The sequence below is a fragment of the Hesperophylax consimilis genome, chromosome 26, assembly GCF_061612785.1.
Source record: "Hesperophylax consimilis isolate HC1 chromosome 26, BYU_Hcon_1.0, whole genome shotgun sequence".
Lineage (NCBI taxonomy): Eukaryota > Metazoa > Arthropoda > Insecta > Trichoptera > Limnephilidae > Hesperophylax > Hesperophylax consimilis.
Window position 1 is genome coordinate 24,167,350 of NC_142861.1, and position 18,442 is coordinate 24,185,791.

At 33.0% G+C, this 18,442-nt stretch overlaps 1 protein-coding gene and 1 non-coding gene across 2 annotated transcripts in view; one reads left to right on the plus strand and one right to left on the minus strand.

Annotated features, from left to right (window-relative positions):
• The window catches only part of LOC149411346 (retinal guanylyl cyclase 2), a 290,198-nt gene that overhangs the window by 69,072 nt on the left and 202,684 nt on the right, over positions 1-18,442 (plus strand). Inside the window, exon 2 of the mRNA XM_089647685.1 lies at positions 987-1,150. Coding sequence (XP_089503811.1) covers positions 987-1,150 — 164 coding nt within the window. The remainder of the gene's footprint in view (positions 1-986; positions 1,151-18,442) is intronic.
• Positions 11,567-11,640, minus strand: TRNAT-AGU (transfer RNA threonine (anticodon AGU)). The gene has a single exon. It is a non-coding gene; the product is annotated as a tRNA-Thr (tRNA).

Sequence of the window (18,442 nt, forward strand, 5' to 3'; positions counted from 1 at the left end):
TTGCTGTATGGAGGGTCTTTTTAGGGAAAGGAAGGATAAGAAATTTTGGGAATGAAGAGGGTATGATGGTTGGGTAAGTTTCGGAGAGAAGGCAGATGTGTTTTTTATCTAATAGATGGCAGTAGGCATCTGCGGAGAGTTTCAGGATAGCAGAAGCTTTAACATGCTCTCACCCCGGCACGGCGTTGGTACCCAGCCTCCCAAATTTAAAATACTTGCTTTTATAAATCAAATAAAGGTTTCATTCGTATAAAATGTTATAAAACGAAAAACCAAAATTTGTTTAACTTTGATTAAAAAGATTATTTTCAATGTACTGCGATTGAAATGTCAAATGTCTGATTTTCAGTAGGAAAAAATATATTCCAGCAAAGGAGATAAATATCGTATAGAGGAATACTGGATTAATAGCCAAAGTAAATACACTTTATAGTTCGAGATTATTTATGTTTTTCTGGTTAAATACTCGTTATTAAAGTGTGGGTAGCTTGTGAAGGCGCAACAGCAAATTTGTTGCTTCATTCCTTTCCCGTAATTCGAGGTTCGGCTCGCGTTTCAGCTCGCAAATGCATATGCAGCATTAGGTACTCATAACCAAATATTTACTTCGAGAAAGAGAAGAAACTCAACGGTGAAATCATATTGATTCTCGAGAGAAGTACATTTTTTAATTAAACCCCACACAGGTGGTCAAGAGAAAAAATAATTTCCCTTAAGGCCTATGTAATCTTTCGGGATGCTGGATGGAAGGTATTTTTAAGGAAAAGAAGTTCTGGTACAGAAAAAGGTATGAGGGGTGGGTAGGAATATAAGGATCAGTGTCCAGAAGTGACGGACGTATGAATCTATTCCTCCCACTGCGGCGTAAGGCTGTGGGTTAAGAGAGACCAGTTGTAGTTATTGAAAGCTCACCAAGGATACTATTTTTATTTAGGGTGTATTTTCATTAAACTAATTTCAATGCTAACATTGTTGTTTGGTTGCAGCCGTGTGTGAGGTGAAGAGCCGAGGGCTGAGCGCCATCTTGGACGCGCTGTCACAGGACGCGACGCGCGCGCTCATCGGCTCGCTGGGCGAGGACCTGTGTGACGTCACCTCGCGCCTGGCTGACATGTGGGGCAAGCCCCTGCTCTCCTGGAGCTGCCCACAGGTACATACTACTTAAAACTTTCAGCCCCAGTGTTAATTCAAATTAGTATGAACTTTGTATGTTCTTTACCATAACGGTAGCGATTTAGAAAAGCCATGTTTTTGTTTTTCTTATAGCTTGTAATCTTTTCTGTGGCGTCTCTTTTTTCCGCTATTATGATAAATATTTTGACATCTGCTGATTGTGAGTTTCATCGAATTTCTGACGTCATTGATTACTTCATTTAATGTGAGATATCAATATTTTTACTCGAATTATAAATATTTTAACGCATTAAGATGTGTTCTATAATAATAACATCAGTTCAATTCACTGTTCACAGTCATTTGCCAGAATATTGTAAATGAATTTCAATGTTCATTCAAATTAACACTGGTAGTGACGGACATGTTTTCGACTAGTATGGCAAATTTTTAAAGATTTATTATCCTAGATTATTTCTTTATTTCTGAATGAATTTTAGTTAAAGTGTTATTTGTTTGTACCTTAGAGATTATCACTACATTGCAAATGTGCATTTTTGACATGAAAGAGTTATTTGTGTTACTTTTTCGTTATGTTTATTTTACCTTACTATTTAATAAATACCCTCTTACATCCAATGTTAATCCAAATTAACATAAAATAATTTCAAAAAAAAAAAAAAAATTAAAAATCCAAAATTTTCAAGCATTACATATTTTATATATGTGGAAACAATAATGCTGGTGTGAAAGGGTTACCTGTCATTGATTGTGGTGAGTGATTTGCGAAAGAGAGAGGGGATGCAGAAATAAAACAAAGAGGGTTGAAATAACAAGGAGAATGATAAATCAGGAATTTTACTTTCTGAGACGCTTAACTAAAATCTCCAGTCATATTTGCAAACCACATAGCAGAACACACGTATTGGCTTAGCACAGCATGACACGAGGTATGGTATTGCTGGCGACCGAATAACTCATCAAAATGACGATTCAACACACCTATAAAAAGTGTTATAAAGTTATGAAAAGTAATGACACAAAAACATGGTTAAATATGTTACATATGTAACTATTTAACCTAGTTTTTGTTTCATCAATTTTAATAACTTCATATTACCTTCCGAATGTGTGTTGAATTGTCATTTTAAGTAGTTATCATGGAACTGGTATTGCTAAGCAACATTTCTCTTGATATCTTTAACATAAACCGTGAAAGTTTCAAGAGACTTGCAAACAAAACCTCTCTTAATTCATATTGTACTTTTTAATTACTAAGCTTAAGGTTAAAAGTGACGCTCGCTCATATTCTACATTTTCATAAATGGCGTTAATTAATTTATTTTATTTAAAATACGCTTTTTGTAAGGTATTGCTTTACAATTTCAAGACACATTATTTGTTTACGCCCATACTTACGCAATATAAATATGAATAAATAGTTTTATTGGTTTAAAAACTCAATTATTTTGAGAAAGGCATACAAATACAATATTTTACCGATGATTCAACGCAATTTTGTATTTGTATGCCATTCTTGAAAGAATTGAGATTTATTACGGGCAAAACTGATTATTCTTATTCATATTGCGTATATACTGGCGCAAATAAATAATTTGTCTTAATATTGTAAAGCAATACCTTACAGCGTATTTTTTACGGTCAAAACTGATTATTCTTATTCATATTGCGTATATACTGGCCAAAAAAAATAATTTGTCTTAATATTGTAAAGCAATACCTTACAGCGTATTTTAATAAAATAATTTAATTAATGCCATCTATGAACACGTAGAATATGGCGAGCATCGCGTTTAACCTTAAGTACTTACCACTAACATCCGTTACGATATTTTTGATACTGTTTGTGTGTATGGACGCAGTATTTATACAAACAACATGTATACCAAGGTCCGTGATATAGATTATTGATATTTGGTGAGAGAGAATGGAGTGAGTTTGTAATAAAGAATACCCCGAAGCTACACGCGATATGATTTATCATCCCCTAAAGTACTTCACCAAGCCTCCCAAGGCTCAGGTACATACATTTCAGTATTGGTTTCTATTTTCAAGCAAAATCATCCAAATTTGATCAAAATAATAAGTGCTTAACAATTGCGTCGTGTTTCAAAATGGCATGCTGAATTAAGGGATAAATTAACGTTGTCCAAAACAAAATCATCGTTATTTTATCAATTCGATTGCTTAGTGTGTCGTGTTTCACTCTCTGTTAAACCCTAAGGCCTCTGACATATTTAGTCAGAAAGTCAGAGTAATTTTGAAGGTATCCGAAAACTAAAAACTGTTTTTGAAGGGAGGTGAATTACGCTTTCAATTTTTATTATTAGAAAAAATATTATCAAATTTTGAATGCAAGCATAATAAAGTTATAAAATTGGCTAACCTTATCCTTTTCAACTATATTTACTAGTAATGAAAAAACATAAAAACACTGACATTTTTCTAGACAAATGTATTATAATCATTATATTCACCACGCTTTTTTGTTATTTCATACAAAAATAATTAATACAAGATTTCACATTTTTTAATTTTTTTTTCTTAAATTTCAGTCGCAAACTTAGGTTTCATACAGGTGCACATTTTAATTCTTCTGTGGTTAACTTCTAGATTTGAATACAAAGCGTGGTGTTTTCTCTTTTTAATCGCATTTGGATCACAATTTTTATCATGATAATAAATAAGACATAACGATTACATGAGACCTATAAGTGCTGTTCCGAAAAGCGAAGCAATTAGCTTTAGAAGTTAATATAATTTGACATTTCCACATTTGTACTGCCACTGCAAGTATTATCGCTTTAGACTCGTATACTGAAACTTCGATGTATCATAAACTACTATGCTAAAACCACCCTGTACGAACAGATCGTATTTCAAACATCCCATCACAAGTCCCGGGGGTGAGTACTGGGGGTACCAAAAGTTATAACGGCATTCGGTCTCGCCATAAATATTTCTGCTCCAGGCAGAACTGTGAGGTGTTTTATTGACTGCTGATATGTCAGTGGGGCTCCTAAAGGATTGGACATAACAAATGGTTCCCGATTTAGACCCTAAATACTAGGGGTGTTTTTTTTTAAATTCACGGGTATAACATATACTATATTTAATTATTTTTTGTGTATAACAGAATGTGTGTCCATTTACAATACACGTGTAAAATAAACTACATCTTTAAATAGTTTAAAACAAAATCTCCATCCGCGTCTGTCTGTTTGTGCGCTTAGTTCTTCTCTGTGCAACGGAGTTTGATAAGGTTTTCACTATTATTTAGAGAATTTTCTTCGGAAGGTTTACATTATAATACACGCCGGGTACACGTCAGTTAGTATTTTATAAAAAAAAGAAGAAATTTAAAATAATATAATAATGGGTAAAGCATGGCTTTTACATGCCCATTGAATCCTTGAAGGCTCTTTTTAAATATGCCAACAATCTTAGAAACATTATTTCATAGCGCCATGCCTCGTGTCATGGTATGGCGAGCCAGTGCATCCGTTCTGCTATGTGGGATACATAGCAGATCATGGTGCCGTCCCTGGCTATAGTTGTTCGGTACGAACAACTTGTAGCATTTCAGGAGGTGGGCTATCTATAAAATTATTAATAATTTTATACGCCTTCACACTTCTCATCGATTGGAAACTTGGGTTGTGGGTTAGGTTGACCGAGCAAGTCTTCGTGATGCATGAATCGCGGGTAATCTCCCTGCATCTCATATTCAATCTCAATTTGTTTTTGCTGCTATGGGGCCATTACAGCCGAGGCGTATTCAATTTTATTATAGCCATCATTGATTGCTTCGGGTTTTTAAAACTGTTTGAAGAGTTTCAGAGGACAAGGATAACTTTCATACAGTATTTCAATATAAAATATTCTGCGAATATACAAAAGCTTTTCTGAAGGGTGGCCTCATAAACTTTGCGCATTTTTTGCATCGGATAATCTAACGGGTATGAGTTACGTACGTTGGCTTTGATTACATACGAATTTATTTACCGTTCAGCTTTTTTGGTTTGTTCAGATATTGAGAGCTTGGTAACATTGGAACTTAAAATACTTGTAGGTTTGTTGGAGATTTGATTTATTCGTTTATTTGTTTATTGTGAAAAACAGTGAATTACATTACATTTACATTTCACCAAATTTACATTTGATAAAATTACATGGAGAAAAATAAGTGTTGTTAAATTATTAAGAATCTCTTCAAATAATTTGTAATTTGGTTTAAAATGGGATTGTAGGCCTAATCAAATAAATTGACAGGTTTTATGATAAACTTTCATTAAATTGTGAATATATTGCCCTGTGAATAGAAATTAATTGGTTTATTTTATATTCTACATCTTAAGTGCAAAAGTAATTCACACGTATCCTTAATATAGATAAAAATAAATGTTGATAATTTATTAAGAATGTCTTCAAATTATCCGGTTAAAAATGGGATTACAGGCCTTAAGTCGATGCACTACGTCGTGTTATATTTTGAATCAAGCCGCTATCAATAACACACCTTACGTAGATGGCAATAAGGCTTAAGTTCCCGCTTCACACCATCCACCTGTTTTGATTTATGCAAGAAAAAACATGGCCAAAAAGTGCTTTTTATTTTATTTTGTGGATGTTCAGGCACAAATATTAAAAAATTTTAGGGTCATTTTATAAATTACTCAATTTGCCACACTATACAATAAAACCATAACCGAAAATGGGTTCGTAAGTAGAAGATTTTGAACTTTAAAGCAGTTTTCATAGGCCTATACATTCTTTTTTTCTGGGCTTATAAAAAGACTAATCTAAAAAATACTCGATTATTTCAAAGGCCAGGATGTATTCTACTCGCAGTATAAAATTAAAGCATCTGAAACATTTCTAGGCGACCAAATTTTCAAACCAAAAACACATGATTTTAAATTACTACGTAGTGCATCGCCTTAACGAATAAATAAACAGCTTTCCTAATGAAATTTTAGTAAATTACGAATATATTATCATGATGTCGGAAAAAGTGCTCATGAAAATCCAAATATTTTTAATGTTTTACATAATATACTTTTTATGTAAGTAGTAATTTATTTATTTTATTTTATGTAAGTATATTTATTGATTTATTATATTTTATGTAAGTATTAATTTTATTATTTTATGTAAGTATCTTATTTTTGGAGAGATGGTAATCACTAACTTACATCCGATTTTTTGCTGACTCGTCGATTTGTATCTTCGTCCGATGTACTTGCTCTTCTTATAGTACCTACTTCCACTCGAGCGATTTTCGGCATATTATGCCAAGTTTGCCGAACGTCTCGAGCGATCGCACGCCATAATACGCCATATATTTATCTTTTGTTAAACATTTATTTGAATTTTTTTTAATATTATTACTTTCAGTTTTCATTAGAAGAAAGCTGTATGTATTATATTTCAAGTGACATCATTTTTTTTATAAATCTTTATTCATTTGTTTTTAAACCTATTTAAGAAAAAAAGTCTCTAATTTCACTGAAATATTCATGAAATCTCACTGGTCAAATTTGCAATCACCCACATAATATGAACTGCATTGTTATAAAATTTTTTTAAGAGACGTCGCAGTTGTCTGTATAAAGTCTTAGGATTTATTATAATCAGTCTCTTTACAAAGTTTTATCTAAAAATTAATACTGATTTTGTTTTCCTTCCCAAATAACTCTTAATTAACACCGCGCCCCACGAGTAATGAGTGGGTAGGGTGGAACGGGGTACCCACCCAACTACCCTCCCTACTATTCAGCACTCTAAAGTATAATTTATTGGTACTTCGGAGAAAGTGTTCAACAGAAGGTAATGAAGTCTATTGGACGCGTTGAATTATTAGCTCATTCCATTGGTCAAACGGCCATTCAAAGAGAAGACCAATGATAGTTAGGTACATTAAATAGTGTATAAATGTAATAATTATTTTTAAATTATATATAAATTATCAACAATGCTTAATCGTTCTAGGTAACAATGTTATAATGTTCTTCGTAACAATGTTCCCGATCAAAATGTTAAGAGTAAAAATGTTCCTTGCTAAAATGTTCCCAGTAATAATGTTACTTTCCAAAATCTCCCCAATAATAATCTTCCTTGCCAAAATGTTCCCAATAATAATGTTCCTTGTCTAAATGTTCCCAAATAATGTTACTTTCCAAAATCTTTCCAGTAATAATATTCCTTTTCAAAATATTCCCAATAATAATGTTCCTAGCCAAAATGTTCAAAGTAATAATTTTCCTAGCCAAAATGTTCCCAATAATAATGTTCCTTGTCAAAATGTTCCAAGTAATAATGTTCCTAGCCGAAATGTTCCCAATTAAAAACAGCTAAAATTGTATTTGAAAGTTAGTCAGCAGTCCCAGCATGTCCCAACCTAACCTAACTGACTGTGCGACTATTATCTATGAGCATTTAGGTAGGGAACATTTTATCTGGCGATATTTCTACTAGGAACATTTGGACAAAGAACATTATTATTAGGAACATTTTGACCGGCCACGCTGCATAATATATTATGAATCTGCCTAAAAAAGTCGGCAACTAAGAAAACCATAGAATAAGGAAGAATACTAGAACCTTTTGGTTGTAGATCTTAAACCATTTAGCACGCGTTTCGTCTCTCTTGACATACAAATTAAATTGAACTGAAACACAATTATGAAATCTATGCGGAAAATCGTCAGACTTTTGGATCACGAAAAACGCCCACAAACGGCATTTCTTGATCTTCTTTATTCTATGAAGAAAACAAACACAACTCCACGATAAGCAGAAAAGCGATACATCATCTTTTCAAAATAGCACGGCATCTAATTTCATAAAACTCTCAAATTTATAATTTTTTTTTTTCCATATTATATAAGACTTTCTTCTAATATAATATAAAATAAATTGTTAATAATAAAAGACAATTTTTATTGATAGTGCTCTGTGTGTTGAAAAATCATTTGTACCTAAATAAAAATTTGTCAGAAAAACAGCACATTTTAATTTATAGCTAAATCAACAAAAAGACAAAGACTTGACAATTTCAATTGAAAAAAAGCCTTCTGTTAAAAACGTGGGCGGAAGACGGAGTATTATTGATTTTCTCGATTCAAAGGGGATTTTGAATGAAACGTCGCAAAGACTTTTGTGTAAAATGCTAAATAGATAAACTACATTTTAATGACCTACCCAAAAGGTTTTTTTTTACAATAGCTCCCAATGGTCCCATGGCTCCCAAAAAAATCCCAATGGTCCTGTATCATCTTTGGGGATGCTGTGTGGATGGTATTTTTAGTGAATGGAAGGAGAGGAAATTCTGGGAAGGAAAAAGGTGTGATGGGTGAGTATGAATCTGGTAGTCTACTTATGTTGACCTGCGGCAAGAGTATTGGTTATTCGATAAATGGTTCCCGAGGCAGTGGTACCCATTCCCACCTCAAAAGGTTTACAAAGTAATTTAAAAATGATATAAATAACTTCGTATATAATCATAAACTTTTCTAACATATAGCAAGTACCCTAAGAAGAGTGCCAAGACTTGTGGCTTCCTTTATGACTTTTGGTAGGTTATTATAAAGTTTTGTCCTTTATAAAACAAGCTGTTTGTGTGCACGTAACTTTTGGGAAGCTTTTGGTAAAATTTCCGCAACTTCTCTTAAGGTATTTGTGAACATTTTCTTTGTACATAACATTATTTTGCAGATAATTAGAGAGCATCTTATATTTAAGTTTGTAGATCAATGTAAAGATATTGTGTATTAATTAGAATAAAATTACTTTGTTTGTAATACCACTGTATTGTATATATTTTTAATATATATAGTTAACCGGTTTCGGGTAATCCTGAATCTTAATCAGCGTTATATAAAAACATATTAAATCAATAACAGAGTTACAGTGTATGTATAAATAAGATAGAAGACGGAGAGAGAACACCTGGTGGGGGGAGAGGGGTGGAGGTGAATGTAGGTAGAGGGGAGGGGAATATGTTTAAAATAGGTCTATTTGACAAACAAATTGTATATTTAGTAAATTGTTAAATATATATATACTATAAAGTGGTATTAAAAAGTAAGTTATTTTATTATTATACTTATGTACATCGACAAAATTAAAAAAAATAAGAATAAAAGCACTTAAAGTGATTTTGCACAAAAACGGCGTTATAAAAATCAATCAAATATTAATAAAGTATTTGATACATAAGACAATTTATTATATGTTGTTTTCATATTAATTTTTTTTTAACACAATTAAAACTCTTGTGAATATATTGTATTTCAAAATCCTCTTTATCCCCCTATTTGTCTAATATCTTTGTAGTTTATTTGTCGAGCCTGTAGTTTATTTGTCAAACTTGTAGTTTATTTGTCTAACCTGTAGTTTATTTGTCTAAACTGTGGTTTATTTGTCTAACCTCTAGTTTTTTGTCTAACTTCTAGGTTATTATTTACATTAGAATAAAATACTAGAAAAATAATTTAAATGAGGAATGACAATAGAATTGTACATAAGGATATTTTTATTTTGTCACCGAACAAAACCATAAAAAAAAATTGTGTGGTTTTTCACCGGGCAATATAGAGAGTACTCCATTTAAATTTAATAAACGCCTGCTTAAAACGACATACAGATACAGATTTAAAAAAAATACAAACACCTTCAGAGGTATATTCAATATTCTTATTTGGATGAACGAATCGCAAAATAAGCAAAAAGATTTTTGCGTGAATATTCAAAAGAAATATTTTTAAAAAAATCCAATATTTTCCTGAATTCCACCCTTAGCGCCGAGTGAGGGGGGATGTATTCGGTTTCAGTTCGCACGGAAGAATCTTCCCGGTTTCTGCTTCTGCAGTCATTATACATTTCCACGCTAAAAAGTTTGGGTGGATTTGAAAATAATAATAATACAGAAAAAATAAGTGAAATCGCTCCTCTTCTGTGAGTATTTCCTTGTAATATTTTTTTACGCCATCGAAAAATATAATTTAAAAAAAAAATTCTAATATATCTTTTAAAACTATATAAATTTGAACTTAACTTTGACTATTGTCGCTTTTATGAATAATGTGACAACCACCTAACTTATGCAGGTATAGTATAAAAGAAAATTAGTATGACATACATATGAGCTATAAATACATCTTATAAAAAAAAACTGAAGGTAAGCATGTAATGAGTACGATTAAGAAATAATTAATTGCACAATCAAGTGAATCAGATACTCGAGTCGGGTCTTGTCAAGAGTCAGAATAATAGAAGAGTATGTATGAGACGATGTATGAATGCGAATGAGGCAAGGAGTGTGTGTCAAGACCGAGTTGCTTAGCGGTACGTCCTCTCTGCCTACCCCTGCGTGGAAACGGCGTGATGGTTAGTTAGTTAGTTAATTTTAAAAAATTCCGTTGAAACTTTAATTCGGATTTTAGGCCAAAATATTAAACCAAACTGAATAATTGTTTTTTTAATCAAAAGTTATAGCAAATATTTAGTATTACATATGTATATATTATGTATTATTTTATTGTATTATATATTATGAAATATAAGAAATTATAGAATTAGATTTTTTATGATTATTTAAAAAAAATTAAATGAAATGTGAAAACAAAAAAAAATATTGTAAAGTCTGTTTTTTTGGGTAGAAATTTTAATTATGTAAAGAAAATTTGTGTACCAACGTAAATTGGTAATTTTAAATTTAAATCCACAAAAAATAAATATAAATAAATAATAAAAAATAAATATTTTTTTTAACATTTCATCGTATTTACAGAATAGTTACAGGTACCTACACACATTTTTTGATTAAACAATATTTTTTAGTTTAGTCTTTGATAAGTATTTTGGTTCCACATAGAGCAGCCGTTTCTCCAAATTATTATTACTGACAACGTTATATTAAAAGCTATTAATATTTGTGATTATAATATTGTTTATATTAAGTCATTTTAATTTTCGATATACTTTGCAACCTCATCGATAAGTTATAAGTGATGAGTATTATTATAAGGAACCTTTTGTTTCATAAAGGTGCACACTTCAATTTTTCTGTAGTTAACATCTAGATTTGAATATAAATTGTAGTGTTTTCTCTTTCTAACATGGTTTAGATAATATTTCTCTCTATAACAGTAAGTGAGACACGACGATTTGTTTGAGACCATATGAACTGTTCCCAAAAGCGAACAGATTGACTTTACGGATAATAGTGGTTTGTCTATAAAACCGAACAAATTTGCTTGAGAGGTTAAAAATCTTCATAAATTTTTCCAATTGTTTTTTATTTTATTTTTATTATTATTATTTATACCCGCTAAACTGCTCAAGCAGTTTGTCAGCAGTTTATTACTGTAACTAATATTTAATAATTATATAACAAAAATTAAATGAAAAAAAAACTGCAACTTCTGCAAGGCCCTGACGAGATTCGAACTCGTGATCTCCTGTTTACTAGACAAGCGCTTTAACCAACTAAGCCACGGCGCCGATGATATCTTACGACAGTGAAAACGAACTAAAATTGCATTGCAGAAATGTATTTATTTAATCTCAGAGACGTATTTAACGATAGTAAGTGATACAAATTCAACACATACGAGTAGTGGATAAAGGCTTGTTTCAACAGAGATACATATAATAAAATAAAACAATTTTATAAATAAATCTTATCCCTTATAAAGCCTTATCTTTGAAAGAGCTAATAATTATGTACAAAATAATTTGTATTTTTGACGAAATTCTCGTAATTTTTTTTGTGAAATCTTGGGCGGTGTTACTTTTCAGCAAAAACGAGGTATTTTACAACAAAAGTGAGGTATTTTGCAACAAAAGCGAGGTACTTTGCATTTTAGATTATTTGTAATAATAAAAAGTGGCAGCAAAAAAGTTTACATCTAGTATGTGTTTAATGTTGATACGTTTAATTCTGTGTAATTTCGTAAATATGTAATTCCGTCCTTGTATAATTCTGGTAGTGTTGGTAATATTAGTAGGTACATACGTGCAATTGATGCCTTTGTAATTTCGTTCTGACACCGGCTCGGTAATAACAAAACATGTACATAATGGTCTCACTTATTAATACTCGCATGAATTTCGATAAGGTTAGTCTTACTTAGTAAGAAGCTAGTTTTCAGTTAGATACTGAATTCGCAAATCGAGTCTGCGTATCAATTTGTAGTTTTATCATTGACTGTAAATATATTTTATATTTATGTTTTTATTAAATTATAAAAAAAATTTGTATATCTACTATAAATCTTTACTAACTACAAACAAATCATTTCTATGACATTTAGGCACACTTTACACTACATCTAAAACTTTTTCTTTATATCATTTTTTTTTTTTAATTTATTTATTTCATCAAATAAATAAATTAATTATACAACTTATTAATATGTCATTAATAAGTTGTATAATTATATGTCAGTTAGAAACAATGAAATTTTTGAAAGAATAATGTTACAATAATACGGCAGTTTCTAATATAAGAAAAAATATATATGAATGTAAGAGTGTTATATAGAAATGGCAAAATATACTATATTTTAGGTTGTGCATAACCTGCCTCACTAGGCGAACCTGTATTGAGGCAGAATTTTTAGTTAATTATTTCTCCATGTTGTCTATGGTTTGCTAATATGTAAATGTTTAATATGGGTTCCCATACAGCAATCCATTATTTTAGGTTACATTATTGTTTACATATTGAAGATACAGGTAGAAAAAGTTTAAACACAATACATACTATAATAACTCACTGTGACAAGGCATTTGGTTACTTTTCATTATTGTTTGCATTTACACAATACATATATAGTAAGTTTTAGCACCGTACATACTGCAATAACTGTCAATGACAAGGCGTTTGGGTGAGGGCACCAGTCATCATCATTTGAATAAATCCAAATTTTAACATTTTTTTAAAACTCTTTCCGTGTTTGACTCTCTTTAATAATTTCCGGGAGCATGTTGGAGATCTTTGTGGCAAAGTAGCCAAAGCTACGTTGACCAAAGGTGGAAGAAAGTGCTGGAACTTGCAACATGTCTTTGTTCGAATTACGCGTAAATCTAAAGTTAGTTTTTTTTCGTAAAGCACGTGTTTGTTTTTAAAGAGATGCATGAGGATAGTTTTTACATAGATCTGTCGAACATCAAATACTCTCATTATGTTGAAAATTAAGTTACTGTTTGCAGTTTGAGGAAGTTTGCGAATAATTTTCATAATTGTTTTCTGCGCCTTTTCAACAGGATCTAGAGCTGATGAAGTACCCCCTCCCCATGCAATGATACCATACTCAATGATAGATTGGGTTAATGCAAAATAAATCGTTTTTAGAATTTGTAAGTTAAGGAAGTTCCTTACGGATCTGAAGAAATGTATTGTTTTCCTAATTTTATTCGCAATGATCTGAGTATGTATATTCCATTTGAGGTATGGGTCAATGGTGAGGCCGAGGTACTTCATCTGTGGAGTTCGCTCTATACAGGGGCACTCATTGCATACATTGGAATTCGTACAGTTATGTATTTTTATGGAGTAATCATCATTAGGTTGGCCTGCAACATTGATGCTTGAAGTGATATATTTTGTTTTTTTCGTGTTAAGGGTAAGCGTGTTTATATCTAACCATTTTTTAACTAAGTTAATATTTTTTTCAGCTTTTTTAAATACAGCTGACCAATTGTTGCCTTCAAACAGTAAGACAGTATCATCGGCAAAGCTAACAATGCTTCCCTCAATTTCAAGGTTGCAAAAGTTGTTTATTTACAGTAAGAACAGAGTTGGTCCCAATACGCTTCCTTGTGGAATTCCATAGTCAGTTGAGCGCTGGTTACTGAGGGTATTATGTATTTTAACCTGTTGTTTGCGTCCATTTAGATAGCTTTTAAAGAAGTTTAGCTCTTTGTCCGTGATGCCGATTTTTTCAAGTTTTTTAATTAGTTTAAAGTGTGATATTGTATCAAAAGCCTTAGAGAGGTCTAAAAAGATTGAAATACATTTATTTCCTTTATCAAGGCTTTTTACAATGAAGTCTGTCACCCTGGCAATGGCATCTGAGGTACTTTTGTTTTTTTGAAAACCATATTGATTTTTTGAAAGTATTTTATGGCTCTCGATGAATTTTAAAAGTTGTGTATTAATAAGGTTTTCAAAAACTTTAGACAAGCTATTCAGTAAAGTAATTGGTCTATAGTTATTGATATCTGACTTGTTTCCAGATTTGTAAATGGGAATTACGATACTTTGTTTTAGGTTAGAGGGGAAGTAGCCCTGTGTAATACTTAGGTTTATAAGGTATTCTAGTGGCAATGTAATCTCCGAAGACAGCGTTTTAAGGATTTTGGTTGAAATTTTGTCTCGTCCAGCAGAAAAAGTGTTTTTTAGAGAATTAATTGTTTTGAGAATTTCTTCCTGTGACACAGTTTGGAATAGAAATTTTGTATTTATGTTATTTGTTTGAACCACTGTATCGGTAGATTGGGTGATTCCGCTCTGGGCAATTTGAGAAGCAAGATTTGGACCGATATTAATAAAAAAATTGCAACGAGCTTAGGATTTTTTGTGGTTTCAAAAATATGTCCATCAATAGAAAGTTTACTTATGCTCTGTTTCTCTTTTGTAGTTTGCGAGTTTGTGGCTTCTCTAAGTATTTCCCATAATTTTTGGGGATTATTGTTACTTACTTTAATTCTTTCTGAGTAGTAAATTTCTTTTGCTTTTCTGATGACGTTACAGCACATAAGGCATAACCCACGAAAAGCATTCATTGAAAATGTTAAATCCTTAAAATAGAAATTATTTTGGGTTCAAGACAAATTTGTTTTCGGAAGTCTAAAATCTCTTATACTCGTACATTGTATTTCGGAAACATCTTATTTTTGAGCTTAAATATAAATATTACGGTATTGTAAATTAAACGCCGTATCACATTTGACAAACCTAGTTTTTTATGCTTAATAATTATCTTAGAATACCTACTACAATTATATACTGCTTGCATGCCTCTATTTTGATTTTTTTGCAATTTATTTATCTGTGTTTGATTGCACAAGAAGAGGACAGTAGAGCAGCAATTTAAATAAGATGCCTTTATACTATTTGACACAACTATTGGGGTAGCTGTTGCTACCAGTTAGAATTTCAAAGGGATTTTGATTTAACCTTGGTCTTGCTGCAAATACGCAAGCTTCCGAAAAAGACTCAAATTAAACGCACTAGGGGAGAACTTAAAATGTGCACGTTTTTTTAACAGACTGGTTATACTAAATTGTTGCAATGTCACTCACGTAGGTATGTAGGTATTCTACACTGTCAGACAAGCACAGGAAATTGGGTAACAGGTAAATGGGTGGAGGAATGCACAAACATAAATTATATTAAAGGGAGATAATATATTATCATCAGTCATCCGAGCCACAATTACCAACATTATTTGAATGCTGGTAAAGATAAACATAAGAGTAGCATGATCCGTACTTATTCATACATCTCACGTTACAGTGTTGTTTTTCAATTATAGTAATGATACATACGACAGAAGTCGTTCACAGGGAATTGGGAAGATCCGAAATTTACTGTTAAACAGTAAAGCCCCTGTAAGCCGTAGCCTTCTATATTCTTCCCAGTCATTTGGATAAATACATCAGCCGAGATGTTAGAAAATCTTTCATTATCAATATATGGTATCGAAACTTGTTACATTTCAGCTAGAGCTCCGGAAGGGATTATATCTGGACACAAAATTTTAAATCAGTCAATCAACATTTTAAACAAACTTAAAAACCAGTAATCAGAACTTTATGGTAATGTGATTAGAGTGCAGTGTGTAAAAGTGAAAGTGAAGTGGGCTCAAAGTTTGGTAGGGTCACGGAGACGCATTTTTTGCTGGGAAAAATGTGTCACTCATCAAATACCGTGTAACGCCACTGTTGCATTCCATCAGCAACACTACCAATAGTCCTACTCCTAGCGTCCACGAGTGGTCTCTTAAGCCCCGCGAGCCCTGGGCAATGTGGCCAATGGCAATACCATCAGCCATAGCAGATAGGAGAGGATGAATGGCGAATCTCCGGCGCCATAAAACCGGAACCCCCCAGCTAAGGGATGGAAACCCCTACAGAAAAACCCTGGCCCTCCTGGTAGGGGGTTGGGCGAGAGGCTAATAACCTCTCCCTGTAAAAGCAACGCTATTACGAATCCTAACACAGAGCCTCGGACGACAACTGAACTTAGGAAAAGACCCGGCGAACGAAATAAGGACTTGAAAATAGCTACCTGGAACGCAAGGACGCTGTATAGAAGTGGAGCCCTAGGAGAGATCACTAGGGAGATGACGAAATATAAAATAGACATAATGGCGGTGCAAAAAACCAGATGGATAGGATCTGAGCCATTTGACACAAGAACGCATACGATACTGCATAGTGGAAATGAAAGACATCATAAATTCGGAGTGGCCTTCATTGTGGACCGGAAAATGGGAAAATGCATATTAGACTTTAAACCCATTAATGAAAGAATGTGCAGCTTACGCATAAAAACGAAATTTTTCAATGTAACATTGATCAACGTACATGCTGAAACGGAAGATAAAGAGGACATAATGAAAGATACATACTATCAGAAACTCGAACAGGTCTACGACACATTACCATCGAACGACATTAAGATGGTAATTGGGGACTTTAACGCCAAGATAGGACAGGATCCTCTGCTCCAACACATTACAGGAATAAACAGTCTACACAAGCACGCTAATAATAACGGAACCCGAGTGATTGATTTCGCAGAATCAAGAAACCTAATAGTGGCCTCGACTCAATTCCCAAGAAAAGACATACACAAACGGACCTGGACGTCGCCAGATGGTAGACACCATAACCAAATTGATCATGTCCTGATAGAAAGAAGGGGGGCAACGAGCATCACAAACGTAAGAACGTATAGGGGTGCCAACTGTGATTCAGACCACTACATGGTGGTGGCCACCTATAGGAGCCGAATTGCAAACAACAGGACACGAAAATCACCAACTATTCCAAAAATCAATACGGAAGCTCTAAAAACACCAGAAGGCAAAGAGCAGTATCACAACGCCCTTTTAAATAGCCTACCAAATCAGATCACTGAGCAGAACTCCCAAGAATCACTCGAAAAAGATTGGAATGATATAAAAGAAGCAATTGTAAGAGCAGTGGAATCAAGTAACCAAGTTGACGTCTCATACAACGACTTCGCAAAGGCTTTTGATACCGTAGACCCGCTGATACTCTTAAATAAATTAGACCGTTTTGGATTCTCGGTAAAAATTTTAAATTTATTTGCAAGCTATTTATCAAGTAGACAGCAATACGTAACGTATGGTATTTCTAACTCGTCGTACTTTCCCACAAACTCTGGGGTTCCTCAAGGGTCTAATCTTGGTCCTTTACTTTTTTCCCTTTTTATTAATGACATTCATCATGCTATAAAGTTTGCGAAATTTTTGTTATTTGCAGATGACTTGAAGCTATTTTTAAGAATCCGGACCTTAGAAAACTGCGCACAGCTCCAGAGAGACATAAATGCTATCGTGGTATGGAGTGAAATTAACAAATTAGGTTTTAATTTTAAGAAATGCGCCATAATGTGCTATACTAGAGCAAACACTGTGATTTATTACAACTATAGGATGTCCCAATGTTCTCTTAAACATATTTCTGAACCGAAAGATTTGGGAATAACCTTTGACCCACACTTAACATTTCACGTTCATATTGAAACGATATGCAGCAGGGCTTTGAGAATGCTTGGATTTGTGCTATGTAACTCCAGGCATTTCTGCAGCTCTGCCGTGGTTCGCTTGCTATATTTTAGCCTAGTACGTAGTATTTTGGAAAGTGGCTCAATAATATGGGGACCAGGGGATGCAACGTACACTTCTATGGTAGAGAAAGTACAAAAGAAGTTTCTACGTTATCTTTATCTTAGAGACTTCGGGTACTATCCCTATTTATACCCATCAGCCTTCCTTTCCGGAATGCTAGGTATCGATAGTCTTGTCAACAGGCGGAAAGCTGCGTTGCTGATGATGGCCTATAACTTGTTGAACGGTCACATCAACAATCCAGAAATTTTGAATAAAATTTTATTTTACGTCCCTGATAACTTCGCAAGAGCGCGTAGACACAAACCATTCATTCTTCCGAGATGTAGGACTAACTTACCATCAGCAATGCCTCTCGGAAGAATGATAAGCCTTCTTAACTCACTAGCCTCTGACATCGACATTTTCCACCTGCA